At 45.8% G+C, this 19929-nt stretch overlaps 1 protein-coding gene across 5 annotated transcripts in view; it reads right to left on the bottom strand.

The window, feature by feature from the left end:
* Window positions 1–19929, bottom strand: part of B4GALNT4 (beta-1,4-N-acetyl-galactosaminyltransferase 4) — a 217123-nt gene that overhangs the window by 60507 nt on the left and 136687 nt on the right. For 4 of the 5 annotated variants that reach the window (XR_008309798.1, XM_053261538.1, XM_053261562.1 and 1 more), the window contains exons 3-6: window positions 14797–14907; window positions 3829–3924; window positions 2682–2772; window positions 1856–1956 (exon numbers count right to left, since the gene is read on the bottom strand). Coding sequence is in view for 4 of the 5 variants with exons in the window: in XM_053261538.1 (XP_053117513.1) it covers window positions 1856–1956; window positions 2682–2772; window positions 3829–3924; window positions 14797–14907 (399 nt within the window). In the remaining variant the exon portion in view is untranslated. Of the gene's footprint in view, window positions 1–1855; window positions 1957–2681; window positions 2773–3828; window positions 3925–14796; window positions 14908–19929 lie in introns of those variants that run through there. The other variant, XM_053261553.1, reaches the window with a different exon arrangement.

Raw genomic sequence — 19929 nt, forward strand, 5'->3', positions numbered from 1 at the left:
GGTCTCCCTGGTCCTAGTCCAGCATTCTAACCACTACACCACGCTGGCTCTCTTATTTGATTAGTCATGTCTGAAAAAAAGAGTGCTGGACAAGGTGGACCATTAAGTGGATGGCAAGGCCATTCTGATCTATTTAAGGATATAGGAACAGTTGCTGGAGACAAACAATAACCCACCCCCTTCCAGAAAGCTGAACAATGTCATGGACTGATTGTTTCTCATGGTGCATACACTCATCTCACTACTACCATCTCTGTTCATAGATAGAAACCTACATAATCTGTTTTACTAGAAGTAACAAAGGGACAAAAGAAATTAGTGTGGGCACCACTGGAAATGATGCTTCTCTCATACTATCTTCAGCTCTCTTAAAAAGAATGGTCTGTCTCCAGCCATTGTTTGAGTGGAAGGCACAGAATATGGCAGGATTGGATGTAAAGCACAGAAGCCCTACTCTGACCCACTATATGCCCTAACCAGCTTTCTCCCATCTTCTGAATTTTAAGCAAACATTTTCTGTGTATTTTGAGACTTCCCTCAAAATATACAGACCGTAAGGACTAGAAGTGTGCTTTAATTACAGGTGAAAACAGATTCCAACTTCTGTGCAAATTGTCAAGAGTTGTTACTTGCATACATACCGGGGACATATAATATATGCAACCTCCATCAACCTAGACACAGTTGTTATAAGATTCCAGCCTTGTAATCTGCACTCTTTGCTGATTTCCCATCCCCTAAAGCTTGCTGTTAGCACTAAATACAAGTGCAACAGCAACAATGAGCAATTTATACCCTGAGGCCACTATCACACTTTGCTGTCCCTGTTAGAGAAATCAATTTTGCTGAATGGCAAAATAGCACCAAGGACTCAGAAATCAAAACAGCCTGAGATTCTGCATCCATTCTCTTTGTATCCATGAGCTCTATTCCTATGTCTGTATATGGCTCAGGAATGCGCTCTTCCTGGGCTTGGAAAACTCCTAGCCCTGGAGTAAAACCAGAGGGGATGGTTGGGAACATGGGTGAAAGAACACTTTCTGGGCAGCGTTCAAGCATGTTTAAGGCATCCCACCAGAGGGAAGACTTAAACAGAGTTTTGAAAAACTGCTGATACCTGATACTATTTTCATTAGTTCCCAGCTGTGCTTCTTAGCCTGTTTCTCCCCAATGCAGCAAAGCTTTCACGGTATGAGCCGGACTTAATGTTTTAAATCCAAACCATTGTGCCAGCCATTACACTTCAAAAAAACAATTTCCTCCCTTATATGGAGAGGACTCCCCCGTTCCATAACTTCTTTATTCTTTAATGTGACTGTTACAGGAAGCCTCTGCACCTACCATGGAAAGAGTTTTACCTGTCATTCAGAACGAACTGGAGAAACATCAGCTACATCTACGCATAGACAAGAAACTTAAGCTAAGTGCCAAATCAAGGTTTAGGCACAGACCGAGTTTAGGTTCAGGCCATGAGCTGTAGGTGCAGAAAAGGGGGCTTAGCATTAAAAAAAATTGCCACCCCATCATGACAGCATTCAGCACAGACACACACAGAGACGCATATTTGTATTTTGTGTAATAGAGCCAGGTTTTAATTATGCAACCTCCAGATGTAAGAATCACAGCTGAGTTAGCTCATGGGTTAGACAGCTCCCAGTGGCAACACTACTGGTTCCATTTACATTTAACTATCTCAGCAAGAAACCAGGGAGATGATGCCAGATGGCATTCCCTGGTAAGAGGGCAACATGAAGCCCATCTAATCATGGAGAGAAGCTACAAAGCCATTACCATGAGTCTATGGGTATGCTGTGTTATTTAAAATGTTACAAGCTCAGTGAAAAACAATCCCCACCTTGCCCACAAATGCCACCAGATGTGCATTGGCTGGAGTCTCATCAGAGCTGAGCCAAAACTCAGAGTTATCATCTGAAGCTACAGAAAACTGGAAGTCTCCTGCAAGGTAAAGAATAAAATTTAGCTATAGATTGGAGTAGCACGGAAGAGCAAAAAGCCTGAATGAGAGGAAATGTTATTGTTATCAGTTTCATTTTTATCCTGCCCTTTCTCCAAGGAGCTCAGGGCAGCATAAAGGTTCCCCCTCATTTATCCTCACAAAAACCCTGTGAGGTAGGTTAGGTTGAGAGAGCATGACAGAGTCACCCAATGAACTTCATAGTTGAGTGGAGGCTTGAATCTGGGTCTCCTTGAGACTAGACTGACACTCTAACCACTACAATACACTGGCTCCTCTGTTTCCTCTGTGCTAGAGGACTGAGCATGAGCGGGTTGGATGTATGTTTGCAAGTGACTGTGTCAAGTCTGCAATGCTTTGGATGGAGTGGCACTTGATTTGGAAGAAGAAGGGAAAGAGGTGGTGTTTTTTCATATAATCACTATAGACAAGGTCAGTCAGTTGGGAGGCTTTCTGAATGCATGTATGCCTCTTGACCAGAGGGGGGCAATAAGGAGCAATATATAGTCCTTCTGGAAGAAACTGGCTAATTCTCCAGCTGCTCACCAGCAACTGCCACAACAAAAGATTTGGGAGAGGGGTAACCATATAGGATTTTGTGGAATGACAAAGCTATCCCTACTAGAGAGGTATACTCTACCAATCAAGCCCGCTCTTTGAAGCACATTCCCTGCCCACAGAGTTAGGGGCTAGTAATTCTACTCACCATCTTTGAAGGGGTGAATATACCCAAATACACGGAGCCCATAATTCTTCCACTTGGGTGACACAGCCAACTTCTTCACTGCTGTGCGGGTCTGAAAACCAGAAGAGAAAGGAAGAATGTTTGTGTGTAACACTCCACAGCACAGACCTTGGATAAACACGACCCAAATATCTTGGGCATCTGTTTGCACACTGCAAAAATGGAGAGCAATCTATCTTTGCGAAGTCTCATCCTCACATTTCTCCTCCCACTCAGTGCTCAATGTCTCATTGGGGTATTCATTCAGAAGTTCAAGGAAGCTGTTCATATAAGCAGCCCTACCTTGGCTGCTCGTGTGAAGCACTGGGATTGTGGCCAGTCCTGGCGCTGCCTCAGCAGGGAGCTCAGGGTTTTTACTTGGGCTTTTACCTGGGTAAAAGGGCGCAAGAGTGCCCTTCTACCCAGGTCCCTGGACATGTGAGGTCCCCTGGAAGGTCCACCAGTCTGAAGCGCCCTCCTGAGGGGGAATCCGTCCATTCACCATGCTCCTTGTGCAGTGCATTTAGGGATATCTGGAGGCTAGGCTGCATTTTCCTGGCCTCCAGCATTCTGCACTGCCGTGAGCCATGCAGCCCACAAAGCAAAGAAGACTGTCGGAGGGTGGGGGGAGTAGGAGTAGGATAGAAATTGAATGAGTGAATGAGTGCTCCTGCCCTCCCCCTGCCAGCCCTCCCTGCCTAGCAAAAAAGGTCTTGTGAATGACCTTAATGTAAAGCATGAGCCTTTGACAGACCAGTAATCAGAGAAGGCACTGAAGTCACGTGGGTAGTTCCCTCACACTGCTGGCATCCTGCATGGGAATAAGTTCCCATATCAGTTTTTGATTGGGTGAGAACTTTCAGATTCAGTCTGCCCTAAATCCAGTAGGAGTTACATAGAATAATCATGGAATAACATAGCCTGACACAGGTCTGCTGGAACCAGTGGAAGGAGAGCCACTGTGGATTTCACAAGCATTTAGATCAAGCCATATGCACCAGCAGGTTGGAAATTCACTCCAGCAGTGGCTAAGATTATTTACCACATAGAGAAACTCATGGAAGACCTTTGCCCTGCTGAAATTATACAGGAGCTGGCATCTTCATCTTGCAGAACAGCTGATACTCACATGAGGATAAAGAGGGAAATGCAGATTCTTCCTTAGATGTCCTACAGCTCCACCACACCAGTCTTCAAATACATGCAAGTTAGCTTTCCCTTTGTACTGCAGAACAAAAATGGCATCATTTAAGCTACATGTAAACACTCTGGGCCAGTTTGGAAGCCCTTAAATACTGCTACAGCAATGCAACACCCCCTTTTGCTATCAGTGTCAGGATGACAATGCTCATCCTCCACTAGAGGGGATGGGACCTATTGCACCCCATGAGAAGAAATGCAGTGTTACTCTACACTTTACTTGGCAGAGACACAATTGCTGCAGGTGCAGCAGGGTTTTCCACAGCAAAAAAAGTGGTGTGGATGACATGTCTGCATCTCTAAACATCTGTGTTCACATGCCTTGCAACCTTGACTGGACTGAGACTCCCCAGTGAGGGTGTGTACAAGTGTGTCTACAGATGTAGGCATGTCATGTTACATGTCTTCTGCAGGGAGGAAGTATTTATACCCCATCTTTCTTTACAAAACCCTGCAATGTGCCTAACAATACTCAGCTGAAAACAATATAAAAACAACAAAACCAAAATCGCAGCAGCAGCACATATCAACAGACAGAATCCATTATAACTACAGGTGGCCCTTGTTATCCGTAGTCCCGGCACTCGCGGGTTTGCGTATGTGCGGTGAGGCAATGGACCTCGTTATTTGTGGATTAAAAAATAGTTCAGTTCATTGTGATCTTTGATCAAATACACAATCCAGATCAAATAAATCTACTCTGAGGGTAGATATCAACATAAGCACATACATGCATATACACATGTAGAATCAGTTACATAGAAGATTGAGATTAAAAAGTATAGGATAAAACAAAATTAAAAAGAAAAAGGAGGAATGATTAAAATCGACCATTTCTAACACACCATGACACCATGCAGCCATACAGAATTTGGCTACTGCGTGCGAGACATAAGTGTGTTTATCAGAAAGAAATAAGTTTATATAAAACAAAATTCATCTGAATTGTCAGGGTATCTAAGAACATCCTTTCAGCTCACGATAGAAAGAACAATACAGAAGCACATGGTCAACCATCTCAATATTCCCATTTCCACAAGGGCACAGTCTCTCCAAAGAGGGAACTCTCCTATACCTGCTCTCTAGTACTGCAGAGGGCTGCGCATCCAGCCGAGCCAATGCCAGGGCTCTTCTGTGTGCTGGATATATCAGGTCTTACAGGTATTTAGCTGGTTTCGTGAGGGCTTGGTGGCTCCAAGACTTGCGAGGCTTGGTGCCTGGCTTGGTGCCCAACGTTCCATGTATACGCTTCTTAAGGATTACCATAGTGTTATCATAGCCCAGAGGAAGAAGATATTCCATTGACAGCCCATATGATTTTAACTTTTCAGTAATTAGATGTATCCAATCAGAGAGATGTTCATCCTTAAAAATTAGGGGAGCTAGACCAGAAGGGAAATAAATCAATTTCCCCAAAAGTTGAAGATATAAGTCCAGGCACAGGACCATTGAAAAATAGTGAAAATTCGCCTATCCGTGGTTCCTGGATGTCTGGAAATGACCTCTGCGGTCATTTCCAGCCACCATTTGGTTGAACTGAGCCATTTTGGGGCTCTTTTGTAACAAAACAAAACAAATCCCCATGATTTATTGTGGGAAATCAGCAGAATTGGGGGTTTGGGGGGCATTGCTGGACAGAAGGAAACCTGGAAAGCATGGCGCAGTACATTATTTCACTTATTTCTGCCTCCTCCCCACTTTTTTTACCCTTTTTTGACCCAGAGCCTAATCCCACCCTCCATTCCCCTTGACTCAAGATCTCATTATCCACTGTTTTGTTATCTGCAGTTGTAGCCAAGAACGGAACCTCCGTGGATAATGAGGGCCACCTGTAAAGCCCTGTTTCTATGTTTTGAAAATAGGTATACCATATTTGGGTACAGGGCACATAAGAGGATGCCAATTAGCAATACCCCCAGTGCCAATAAACTCCATGACCATTCTCCCCAGGTACAGGGTTCATTGTCAGACCACTTGATGCTCAGCTTTCACAATCAACAAGATCAACTTTCCCCACCTACAGGGTTTGCCTCTGCAGATAAACACAATAGCCAGTGAAAGCATGTGCTGGTGTGGGGTGGGGTGCAGTTATGGAACACACACTGGCCCTGGGAGTGTGGCTAGCCAGTGTCCTGTACCTGGGTACAGTGTGCCCATTTTCACAATGCATGAACAAGGCTAATGGGCAAGATGATCAAATCCCACAGTGAAGAACATTTTTGTTCAAGTACAACCTCTTATTACATTCTCCATCCACCTCAAGAAATGTTAATTATTCACCATAATTCATATACTGTAAGCTCAAGATACTGAGTGCTCATTGAGTTCTTCCCCACAAGTGCCTCGCCCTCTCCAGTGTTTTGTTTTTTAAATGTAATATGTATATAGGAACAAAACAGATATCACAAAATACAAAGTAAAAGAAGGGTTAACACCACCACTAACAAAAGACATAATTAAAAAGAAAATCCCTTCATAATAGATTCAGATATTCATAGTTTATATTAATAGCAAGGAAATTTGGGATGTTCAGTGATTTTCTCCAAATCTCCAGCTTTCGAGCAGTGAAAGGTAGGTACTATGCAAAAGAATCCAAATAAGCTGTTAATTTGACTAGATGAAAACGTTCCCAAGCAGTTCTGAGCCATTCTTTTTACTTGGGTTTGGTTGCCGCCTTGAAAATTTTTGCATATGCCAGTCTTGCTGAAGTTAGCATGTAAAGAAAAGGATTCTTGTGTTTTTATTGGAAACACCTGTTTATATTAATATTGTTGAGGAGGCATACTGTGGATTTTGTACTGTCGTAGCTCCTACCATTGCCAGAGGAGGAGTGAGGAGTTCACAGGGGTGGATCCTTGACTTTAAGGGATTCACAGTAGGCTGCCACCATCCGCTTTATTTTAATGTGGGACAAACCACTCTCTCCATATAAGATTATGGGGTGGGGGGAGTAAAATGGCAAAACCCGCCCTATAAGGGGCTGAGCATTCCCAGGCCTCCGGAGGCGTGTGACTAATGCAGTCCCAAAAGGAAGAGTAGCGCATTTCACTAACAAGGTTTATTATTAAATTAAAAGAAAAACACAAAACATTTTGTGAACAATGCCCTTTTCCAAAACCGACTCTACCAACAATATCATCCCATTTGAAAAAGTGTGCCCAACTTTATTTATTACACTGTTAGATTGCCAAAATTGACGTTTCATGGTGGTTTACATTAAAAAAAAAATAAAAACCACAGTTAAGACCAAAACATTAAACACAAGATTAAAATTAGTTTAAAATAACAAGTTATGGTTATTTAAAATAATTTAGAACACTAGCAACAGTAAACCCACTTAATAACTGACCAAAAGTAAGAGCTCCTCTAAAGACAGCTAGGGATGATGAAGCTCTTACAGCAACAGGAAGCTCACTGCAGAACCTTGAGGCAGCCATAGAAAAGGCCTGACCCTGAGTTGCTATTCCAGACAAGCTGGAGGCAATGAGAGGCCAACCTCTCCAGAAGATCTTAATAAGCGTTTAAGTGTTCTGAAGTAGACCCTTAATAAGGGTCCTGAAGTAGAAGGTGCTCTCTTAAACATGGCCATATCAAACCAGAAACAGTTTTACTACAAACGTTTAACCCGTCTAATTCTTATGGCTTTCTCTAAGATCCTTAGGAATGGCAGTTTTGTTAGGATGCAGAGTGTTCTTTTTTAGAGAACCCTAGTGTCTGCATGGATTTCTAATTCCCAGGGTTCCTTGTGGGGAACTGTGGCAGTTTAATTGGTTTAGGTTTGTAGTGAAGATATGCCCCAGTTCTGGCAGGCTGCATTTTCCCTGCCTTCGCTTTTCTCTCATTATTTCTTAAACTCTTGCTCATTTTCCCCCCAGCCCTCTTGAGGCTTATTCTACTGGTTAAACATAATCACCTAATTAATTGACTTTATACATTCAATACACTTATTCTTTCATTATTACTATTGACCACTCTTTCAGCAGGGCGATACAAAACACAGAAGTGTAATGGAGTTACAGAAATAAAGGCTACATTCAGACGTAACAGCTAACTGCAGTTAATTGTGGCTGGGTTCCAATTCTTCACCAAACAGTGTCAGCCAAACTCCAGTTGCGGGAGAGGTTGGCCCCTCCCTGCTGCTCAGCTTCTGATGCCAATTCCAGCCAGCTCCACAGCCCAACTGTGGGCAAAGCATCACTGCGTCAGCGGTTCAGCCACAATTGGCCATGATCTACAAGGGGCGTGCCGAGTGCGATTGTGCATTTTTGGAGTGCTCCACCGGCCCTCGGCAGGGAAAGAGCATTTAAAACCCTTTAAATGCCATGCAATGCCAGTGCTTCTTCTACAAGCCATGGCACTGCCAGCACGGCACAAATTCCCCAGTGGTTTGGGTGCCTGGGGGCAGAGTTTGGAATTCCGCTTTCATTGCGGGAGGGGAGCAGAACATCCACATTTACTAGAATGGGATATGTAGATGGGGGAGGACAAAGGATGCTTGGGGTCTGTCCCACCATAACCTGGGGAAATGTCACAAGGGATAACCCTGGCAAAGAAGCCCATCCAGACCCATTCGAATTCTTTCTGTCTGACAGCTTGATGGCAATCTCATGAGAGGGCCAGTCTACTGGGGATGTAGACTGGTCTTGCCAGTAGAAGAGAAAATACTCACCCGCATACTATGAGCTCACAAGTATAGCCAACCCTCTTAGCTGCCAGGGAATCCAAAGGGCCTGCTTTAGTGCCCCCCCCAACTCTCTTTGTTAAAAAATAGAAATGATTCTTCACTACTTCCCTCTCCCCGAACCCCTCTGAAGCTTTGCACGTGCACCAGAGGAGATCCTGACACCCCATGTGCCATAGCCTGGCTCTGTGCGCAACCATGGAGTGCCACCACGGGACCATGCATCTGCACAAATTTTAAAATCCTGGGTCTGCTCTTTCTGTGTACCATATGCAGATAAGCGGACATGGGGAATCGTGGGAGAGGGCATTCTCCTCCTCTCCTCCAGCCCTGGAGCAGAAGGGTCAACTGCAGGGACCACAGGTGAGGGTGCACCTGTGCCCAGGTGCGGATCATCAGGCAGGGGGAATGTTTCCATGGCAGCTTGGCCTCTGTATCCAGGATCAGGGAAGCAGTGCTCAGGGGTACCCCTGCCTACTGCTTCCCAACACACAGCACAGCTCTGCTTAAAGCACCCATGTCCTGACATTCTCGTGAGCGGGTGTAGTCCGCATGGGCTTTGGTAGCCATCCTCATCATAGAGGAAGTATCACTCCCAAAACTGGAGTGATTCTTGTCCCATCCTGCTCATGAGTAAGCCAGGATTGTAAACTGCCCACCCTAGGGCAGTGGTTGGGCCCCACATCCCACCCTTTCTTTGTAAAAAATAGAACACACTCCCCTGTGCAGAGTTTCGTGCACCCAAATGCCATCTACATGCGCCTTTTGTCCTTGCCTGGGCGTGTGCATGGAGGGGAGGGAGGGTTTGAGACTGGGACAGACCTTTAAAGCCATTCAGAATTCCTGGGTCCTGGTCCATCATCGTGCTGTATGCAGATATCCCACCACGGGGATTCCCGGAGGAGGAACACCCCCGTTCCTTGGCCACCACGGGACTGCGGGGTGGCCATTCCGGGTGCTGGCAGGAGTGCACATGTACACATGGGCAGGTGGGCTGGCAGGGGGCACAACTTCTCAGCAGCTTGCCCACAGTCCCCAAGGCAAGGAAAGCAGTCTCTGAGATAGCCCTCCTTGTGGCTCACCTGCACACAGAAACCTGCACATCAGAGCCCCCATAGCCTGACACTCTCATGAGCGAGGTGTTGTTGGGAAAAGAGGATGGACCTCACTTCCTCAAACTATATGTGGGGGAAAATAGAACTTTGCTGCTCCTGAATCCCTGCTTGTGGCAGCCCCTCAAAGGCAAACAGGAACACTCCCCCCCAATATTTACTCCTTAGCTGGAGACAGCAGCTTAGTGGCAGTCTCCGGGACTGTGGCAGCACTCGCCTAATTGGACCTCATGCAAGATGATGCCCAATCATCTCATGAGCAAGACTTAGGGGCCAAATCTCCTCACCTGGGGGAACAGTGCTACCTCTGGTGTGCACACTCACAAGTTTTTTTATGTCCACTTAGTTAATTTTAGATCCCGCTGAGGTTGAATCAGGAATGCCCAACTCTGAATGCATGCGCATGCACACTGCCTTGATACTGCCACCCAGAACAAAACTCATTCTGCACACAGACGAAAAATATTAGCGAAAACATTGCCGGGGAAGCAGCTGGCCACCCCTTCCCCAACCTATATTTGCAAAAAGTAGAACTTTGCTGCTCTGGCTTTTATAACTGACCCTGGGGATCCCGCCCCCCATTGACATTTGCTTCCCTCCTGGTGCTGTGACGAGGTGCCCTGCTCATGTAGCCACTTGGAGTGTTTGTTCTTGTGAGCATACACGACTGCTGCTCCCTTCTCGGGGAGCAAAGCACTTAGTGCCCATCCTGTCATCCTGTCCCCTTTCCCACCTGCTTGCCAGGTGTGGGGAGCATGGGACAGAACGGGAATCGGGGCTGCCCCCAAGCGACTGCATGGCTTGACAGGTAGGGGTGTGCAAGGTTCGGAGGCCCCCCGGACCGGCACGGGGGGGCCTGTCGCTTTAAGCGGGGGGGGGGTAGTACTTAACCCCCCCCGCCGCTCTTCTCCCTCCGGCGCTGTTCCCATCAAGGAATCTTCTTGGGGCGGCAGAATTCCTCTCTGCCGCCCCTGCCTGCCCCCGTCGTTGTCTCAAAATACCTCCAATGCTGCTCCCGTCGTTGCGAAAGCCCACAGACGAGCGCTAGCGGCGCGCATGCGCCCTGCGCACCGCGCACCCGTCTCTGACGCTGCCGCGCGCGTGCCATGACATATGTGGCGCTGCATACGTCACGGCGCGCGGCAGCGTCAGAGACGGGGCGCGGCGCGCAGGGCGCAGCGCTCGTCTGTGGGCTTTCGCAACGACGGGAGCAGCATTGGAGGTATTTTGAGACAACGACGGGGGCAGGCAGGGGCGGCAGAGAGGAACTCTGCCGCCCCAAGAAGATTCCTTGATGGGAACAGCGCCGGAGGGGGAAGAGCGGCGGGGGGGGGGGAGTACTACCACCCCCCCGCTTAAAGCGACAGGCCCCCCCTGTGCCGGACCGGTCCGGCGTTCTATGGAATGTTGCCGGACTGAACCGTGCACACTCCTATTGACAGGCTGGCCAGTCATCATCATCATGATTATTTACAGTCATAGACCAAAACAGGCTGGCCAGTCTAGGATGGGGCATGATGGCATCCCTATATCCTGGCAACTCCATAGCTGCATAGCTGACAGGAGGGGTGTGGCTAATCTTCAAAGAGTCTTCCAGCGAGAAGTGCTGAAATGGCACAGCTGAGTCTCTGGGTGTGTCTGTGCCGCCACCTCTATGATTGGGGTTTGGAAACCAGTGCAAAACTGCACTGTTGGATATAATGCCTCAGCAGCAAAATCTCAGCTGTCGGCTGAGAACCTTAGAGATAACCAAAGGTTTCAACTGGAGTTTGGCAAGACAAACCGGAGTTAGCTTTCGGGCCATAACCACAGTTTTGCACATTCAGACATGATGGAGTTATGACCTCGGCCAGGTTTAACTGAGGTTAACTGTTACATCTGAATCCGGCCATAACAATTTTTTAATGAAAAGGTTTACATCTTGGATGCCAAACTTCTATCAGATCAAAAGCTTGCAGGTTCCAGACCAAGTGGGTTTGAGAGGTACATGGACAACTCATTTGCTTTGCCTCTTAACAAAACCATTATCCAACATTTCACAGATAACAATAGCATCATACAAATTACTTTAGAACAGTCTAAAAGCCACTATTCCCAAATTACTGACAGTACAGAAGAGTCTTGACCGGTTTCCGAAAAATCTTAGTGGACAGATTCATTGACCCTTTTTTGTGAGGCCTTGCTTCTTATGGCAATCAGTTTTGCCTCTAAATCAAAGGGATATGAAGCAATGCCTCTCTGTATGATTGCAGTGGAAGTGCAGGGTCATATGAGAGAAGTATTTATTAGGTATTCTGAGTTCAGTATTCTTAGCTCAGTCAGAGTTCGGCTGTAGTTGGAGAGTCTTTTCCAATCTGGCACATGCTCATGAAAGAGCTGCTTCTGCTGCCACCACACACGTTCCCCCTCACTATGGTTGCCAGCATTTGATTGCAAAAATTCTGGCCCCTCAGAACCACTACAGAATTCTGTCAGAACCAGAAGCCACATGGTGGGTTCAGTAAACAATCTCTCATTAAGAGGATAAGATGTGTGAGCCTTGAATTTCTATCCTTCTAAGATGCGGAGAAGCCCTCCTTCCTCTCCTAATCACAATACTCTCTTAATCTTCTTCTTTCCTTTTGTAATCACAATACAGGCCCCATCCAAACAGAGATTAATGGCCTGTTTCCTGGATTCCAGTCTGTGGATGACCAACCTGGCACATCTCAGCTGCGATTCCCTGGGGATTATTGTGACACTAAGAATGGAGGGCTGGCTTGTCAGCTGGTGCTGATGTGTTGCTTCAGTTAAATCAATGGTGCCTCACTAATCTATAGGAGCCAAAGGTCTGGGAACAGCAGATGGTTCTGGGAAACTTCAATCAAGGTGAGAAAAACTTTTCCCTTTATACTGGGGCAAACCACAAAGCCACCTTGAGGCTTCATCAGTATGGACTGCACCCATCTGCCATAAAATACATCCTCAAACAGCTACCAAGGAACAATCCTCTCAAGTAACATGGGCTGAATACTTCAGGACTGACTCTTCAATAGTTGTCACGTATACCGGGGTTGTTACTTTCCAAAAAGCTACTGCAGGATGCTGACCAGCCTCCCGTGAAACCTCACAGATAAAAAGACCTAAGCACCTGACAAGTCAATGAGCAAGGCCCATTATGCACCACAGTCTGTCCCAGACGACTTTTGCCTGGCTGCTGATGGTGCTTACTGATCTGTAGGATTTGCTCATTTGAGATGCAACTCCCAGGTCTGTTTTGGTCATCAAAATGCATCCTTCTCCCTTGAGCATCACTCAGCGCCTCTCTGAATGCATTCTGAACACAACTGCTTCTCTGCCACAGCTCGAGTGCTCCAGGAGCTTCCCCTTGCAAGTTATGGGGGGCAGCCAAAATGCTGACTGAATAATGCATGAGTTTGTTAAGCAGGCAGATGTCTGGGCACAGGTGTCTTGCTCTCTGGGCTGCAATGCCAGGCTTCAGCCTGAGCCTAGAAAAAGAATACTCTTTCCCATGAGAAATCGGCCAGGGGACTGAGCAGAATGCATTAAATGCTCTTTGGCCTCCAAGTTTGAATGCCTTTAAATTCTTTACATCGATATCTATGAATTGCATCAGTGTACTATGAGATCGTGTGGTGTTGCTGAGTTGTTCAAGAAGGGTTCAAATGCAAGAGACTGTCTTCAAGAGAGGAACTGCTTGAAGATGTAGCAAGTTCAATGAAAGTAGACGTACAGATCACCCAAAAGCATCTGAAGAGTTCCCCCCGCCTCTGTTGCCCACCAAACCTAATAACATGCATCTCCTCTCCACAAAGTATCATTCTTCTTCTACACACACACACACACACACACAAACACACACACACACACACACTCTCTCTCTCTCTCTCTCTCTCTCTGGTTTCCAAGTCATGACCCCAAACATGATATCCTATACTTTAAGCATCCTTGTAGGGCTTGTCCACCATGGGGCAGGGGGGAGGGCAGGGTTCAACTCATTTCCCCCAGATGACTGCTCTGGCCCGTGTCACACACACGACCAGCATTGCTTGGAGCAGAGCAATACAAATATGATGAATATTTATACACTACTTTTCAACAAAGTTCCCAAAGCGGTTTACATAGATATAAATACATAAATAAAGTGGCTCCCTGTCCCCAAAGATAGACACCAGCAACAGCCACTGGAAGATGCTGTGCTGGGGATGGATAGGGCCAGTTGCTCTCCCCCTGCTAAATAAAGAGAATCACCACTTTAAAAAGGTGCCTCTTTGCTCAATTAGCAGGGGTGAGATGACTATCCATGCTGCTCCTGGCAATGCAGGTAAACAGAGACCGGGTCTCGTTGTCCTGGCCTCTGAGAATCCCACAGGGATCTTGTTGACACACAATCCCAGGAGCTAGGTTAAGGGCACGTTTGCGGGTTTTGGTACTGGGTTTAGCGCTGAAGCACCACCGGGATCAACAATGAACTTGTTGGGGCACTGCGCCCTGTTCTTGGCCCCACCACTAACAGAGATCCAGTTGACAGATACTAGATACAGGGCCTTTTTGGTTGTGGCTCCTCGGCTTTGGAAAGCCTTCCCTGAAGAGCTTTTCCATGTTCCCTCCATCAGTGTTTTTTTTAATTAAAAAAAAACCCCTATTAAAAACACATTTTTGTAAAGAGGTTTTTAAATGCTTTATCTACTGCTTATATCTGGTAGATTCTTGAGTTTTTATAGTTCTCCGTTTTTAGCTTTTTATCAATAACTTTTAGTTTGAAACTTATAAAAAATATATAATTTTAAATGTGGTTTTAAGCCTGGTCTTTTAACTTGTTTGACTTTATTAACCTTTTATTTTGCCTTGTGTGTCTATTTTGAGGCATTAATAAAATAGTAATTTTATTTTTTTGAGGCAGTGCTCAGGAGCGCCTTTAACAGCTTCAGCTAATTTGTCAGCTACATCCATTTCTAGAGGTGAATGATCTTGAAATAGTGGTACATATGCTGATAACCTCCAGGCTTGACTACTGTAATGCGCTCTATGACCCACCCTCACAGCCCTAAGATTACTTTTAAAGCTCTTTCTCTTTCTTGAGAACATGCTTTGTTCAGCTTACCTGCTCATTCCATGGCAGGACATGTCGGGTTATGTTTGGTCTGGGGGGTCTTCCAGCTCGGTCAAGCCCATGTGTTTTTGAAAACCACCCATCAACCCCCTGCTCTTCAACCTGTAAGAAGAACAAGAAACAGCAAATGAAGCATGAAATGGCAGGTATTCAATACAGGGGCCAAGGTGAAGATACACTATGGGAAAGTACTCATGTTAATTCTAATAATAATAATAATTCTATTATTAGCCTTTCTGTGCACAATGTGTTCTCCCTTTGACAGGATCGATTATCTGCTGCATTAAATGGTTGGGTGTTCACTAAAGCTATCACAGCATCCAACATATGAGAGCTTGTATTAATGCTGAACAGAAACATTCCCACCCTGCTCAAAGTAAAACACAGCAACTAATTAAAACCACCATGCCCCAGTAAGTTGGGGCAGGAAGCTCAGGGACATCCCACAGGTAGAGAAAAAGAGGAGGAGAAAATTGCTTCTGGATACAACAAGGACTGAATATGCATATGATTAGAGCACTACTAAGACCACACAGACTCTGCCTCAAGAAGCTCTTTTTTCATAAGATGAGAGAACAAGCAAAGTATAACAAATGGCAGATTATACTGGTCAGTGTGAAAAGTGTTCACAGTAGTTTCTTCCTCATATGGAACAAGGCAAGACCATTGTTACATAGGGCAACATGATGGTGTGGAACCATGAATTACAGGGGTGTGCAGGGGCAGAACCACCATTGTGCAAAGAACCCAGGCCGCTGTGCTCAGGGGCCATGACTGGTGCCCCAGCCATGCCCCTGCATCTGATGTCAGAGGTGCCATGGTCACAGCTGCAAATGGGGCTGTGCGGCCCCATTTGCAAGTAAATAGTAAATTAAAGCCAGTGCTGCAGCTGCCAGAGCACATTTCCCTGCTTGTAAAGGCAAGGAGACATGTTCCTGGCCAGGCTGGGAGCTCAGCGCTAGCTGAAGCTGCTAAAAAATGGGGCACATGGGGTGTCCCAACAGGTTCATAATGTCAACATGGCCTGGTAATGTGACTTTAGCTGTCAAGTCCCCTGCTAACTTGGCAAAGAGGCACCTTTTTAACGTGGTGATTCTCTTTTATTTAGCAGAGGGAGAGTAACTGGCCCTATCCAACCCCAGCACAGTACTTCCACTGACTGTTACTGGTGTCTATTTTATGTTTCTTTTTAGACTGTGAGCCCTTTGGAGACAGGGATCCATCTTATTTATTTATTATTTCTCTGTGTAAACTGCCCTGGGCCATTTTTTGGAAGGGCGGTATAGAAATCGAATAAATAATAAAATAAAATAAAATAAAAGTCTTTCTTTACCCTGAGGCTGCAAACTTATCAAACTTATTTGGGAGCATGTCTCACTGAACTCAGTAAGGATTAGTTCTGAGTAAATATATACAGGCTTGTGTGACATCCCATGTTGTAATCCTAAACATAGGATCATAAAACTTTGCAAGACTTTATTTACTCTCTCACCTAAACACTTGCTGCCTATTCTGTTTCATAATGTCTCTAGAATTGCTGTCTCTGAACTTCAGGGCCATACCAAGAGGAATCAAGGAAGCATGTAGAGGTACAGTCAGAGACCCCAGGCTTCCCCCAAATATTGCTCTGTGCTTCAGAGCAAAGAGAACCCAACTCTGCAGAATGGCTCATTAAGGGGAACGAACAAGAGCCGTGAGCTCTTTGAAGTCAAGGTACAGCAAAAGGGAGAATATTTGGCATGTGTGCTTAAAAGTATTCTGAGAGAATCAGATTCATGAAAACTGCTGGAGAACACATGTGGAAAGTGCATGAGAGAAGAGGATGGCATGGGGGTGGGTGTCCTCTGATTCTCTCAGACCTACGTGAGTGCCTACATGGCAGCTGCCATTCCTGGGGCTCCTAGCACTGAGGAGGCAAACAGGACATGACTCAGGCCCGCCCCAATCAGGTTGTGCCATCCACTCCTCATGCTACAGAGACAAATTACACAGGCAATTAGGGTGCTCAAAGAGGGAAACAAAAGCCTTAGCCTGTGATAAATGACTCCTTGTCAAAGCCCTCGTCTGGCAGAATTAATTCTCAACCAGCTGCAACGAGTGAAGAGAAGAAGCACAAACCATCTCTGCAGCTTCAAGATCAGGAGGATACCACACCACCATCACTGCTGACAGCCTTGGTCAGGGCAGAATCACTATCCACACAATTGCCACTTTACAACTGGCTCTAACCAATCATACACCTACATCCATGTTGTGAGCCAAACATTATCCCAGAACTACTTAGAAATCCGGGCGTGTGGTACATTTTGGTTTACCACGTAATCTGAGTGTAACGGTGGCAGGATATCCAGATGGTTAGAGCCATCATGCCAGATGTTTAACAGCAACTATTGAATTGCAATAGTTATTTGATTTCACCCTCTGCTCCAGTTCAGATGTCACGGGCAACTATTGGTTCCTGCTACAAAAATGAACCCCTGTGAGCTGAAGGCTCCTGGGTTCCCTTTCCCCTCTGTTCTAACTACTATAGTTTTCCCAAATTAATATGTAACACGGATCTATCATTCAAATAAACCCAAAACCTTCCCTCTTCTCCTCTCGTGCAAAAAGGGAGGAACATGCAAGTCTACCACTCACATAGGCTTGTTCTTGTAGCAGGAAACCACAGTTTCACTCCCATCATGCCTGAACTGGACCCATTTCGGTGCTTTGTGGATTGGGATTGGGTCAAGAACTATATTACAGTTCCTTTAAAAGTACTCAAACTGATATGGCCATTAACTGGTCTTCAGCTTCTTAGCAAGGGCAGTAGAGCCTGGGTAACACACAAACCTTGCACCACCCCATCTTTCGCCTCTCTTGTAGGGTTCTAGGCAGCCTGCATTAATGGGTAAATGTAGAATATTGGGAATTCAGCAGAAGAGGCTTTTTATAGAGAAAACGACAGCCTAAGAATGAAACAGAACACTCTCTTTCATCTCCAACTACCCTGCTGCCAGCCACGGTTCCAACCTTTCCAGAGGAATGTGCGGCTAGAAGCCTCCAGCATGTTACAAATGCTTCCAGGGAAACCTACAATCCCAACAGTCAGACTGCTGAGAGTACCTGCTAAACCTGGAACAGATCTCTGACTGCATGACAGAATGCATCCTGCTGTAAGGCCTCCTAATGTCAGAATGAGCATGTTATAAAACAGTTGGCAGTCTGAAAATATAGCAGATATTCTAGTATTTGTTTGCAGACATGGAGGAAGGTGGCGGCTTGCTGCTCACAAAGCTATTGTAGGACTCTGGAAAAGAAAGGAGTTGCTTGTGAATTAAATTACAAATTAATTACAAATTAATTATGTTATTGGTTTAGAAAGAGTAGGACTCCGGATTGAACAAGAACCCTGGTGTAATCAAGATTCTCAGTGACTGCCACCCAATTCACGCCAACATGTGACAATACCTTGAGAAAGTCCCTTCTCTACTGTATCGCTCCAACACATGAAGAGTGGAGATGACATTAATCCATCCTCTCTTTATGAAGGATGATGAGCCCACCCTGAGAAATTTGCCATATGTTGATAGAGTATCGATATGGCTGTGCCCTTTCTCCCACCCTCAAGGTCTTCCTGTATATATCTCCGCAGGTATGTGGCAGCAAGATGGCTCCTTTAGCCTCTGTTTCTCAGCCTGGCTTTTAGCTACACATGGTGAGCTTTCTCACAAATATTGCTCTGTGTCCTCCCTCTCTGTCTCAAGTGTGTGATCAGTCCTCCAAAAGAGAAATCTTCATACATGCAGGCAGCAGAGATTATTATAGTATCATCCAGCCGGGACAAGGAACAAAAAGCCTTTGATGGCAGCCACAACTAATGCTATTATTTCTGAGCCGAATTCTATTTCATTCAGACATCTCCTCAAAAGCAAGCAAGCGACTGCCTCTTATGTGGAGGCCAAAGACGTGCTGTTTGGGAACCGATATGACAAAAGGTCTTGGAAGGGGTAAGGATGAGGTTTAATATGGAAATACCCCATTTCATTATCTGGTGCAGAGAGAAGTCTAGTTCCAGTGCAACAAAATCCTGTGACCTTAAAATATCATTTTAGCATTATTATATGCTGCTGAAAGCAGGTATAATGCATAACAACTAAACACACACACTTCTGAAAATCATTACACATTCAAGGGCATGTTAAAAAGGCAGAGAAGGAAAGTGATTTAATAGAAACGAAAGACATGTGGAAATAGGTACCCCCAGGTATTGGAATGGTGGCTGGCTGCCACATAAACACCACAGAAGACACAGCCGTAGCTACTGCTGTTAAAACAGTAAAGCATGACTCATAGGCCTTGCGCTGGAACCCAATGATGAGTTAGTAGTCATCAGCTGCAGTAATTTGACAGTCACTGGGATCTCCAAGGGTGCTACAAATCTAGGTCTCAATGGATCTATTAACAGCAAGTAAGCATTATTAGAATTTGTGGTTCTTGAGAGGTCTTGGTCCAGTTTAGTGGATGTCTTGCCACAGCTTCTTCCAGGCTGTTGATGGAGAATGCCAAAGAATGTCAGTTCCATGCAGGTGCAAGCCAGAGAGAATCTAGATTTTAGTTAGGGTTACTTTTAAAATCCCATCCAGTGCAGCCCAAGGCAGGGTCCCACAGGGAACTTGCTGTGATTCAGGTGGCATCTTTGCCAATGTGTGAAGGCCAAAGGGGGCAAGGCAGCCTCCCCATGGGACCCCTGTCAGAGCACCGCCAATTATGCTTGGATGCCAGTGGTGCTAGTGGCAGGTGAGCTTGTTGAAGTTATACTCTGCTGCCCCCTGCCCCAACAGCACAATAGGTTTCACCGGCCGCGTCATGCTCACTTGCCCTCTCCCCCTCCCCTTCCACCCAGTGTCGGAGAAAAGGAGGGGCGTGTCAGGAGCCGCCACTAGGGTCCTGTGAGCCTCACAATGAAGACCAGTGCTTTAACTACAGCTGAAGCATGAAGTTCATCTCAATGCAGTGAAAAGCTTCACTGCTGATTCTGCACAGCAAGCTGATGTTAACAGCACACGAGTTGGTCAGCCTGTTTCTGATCAAACTGGCAACTCTACCAATCAGGGGCGTATCTAGGGTAGGGCAGGCAGGACA

This window comes from Hemicordylus capensis, chromosome 1 (genome assembly GCF_027244095.1).
Source record: "Hemicordylus capensis ecotype Gifberg chromosome 1, rHemCap1.1.pri, whole genome shotgun sequence".
Classification (NCBI taxonomy): domain Eukaryota; kingdom Metazoa; phylum Chordata; class Lepidosauria; order Squamata; family Cordylidae; genus Hemicordylus; species Hemicordylus capensis.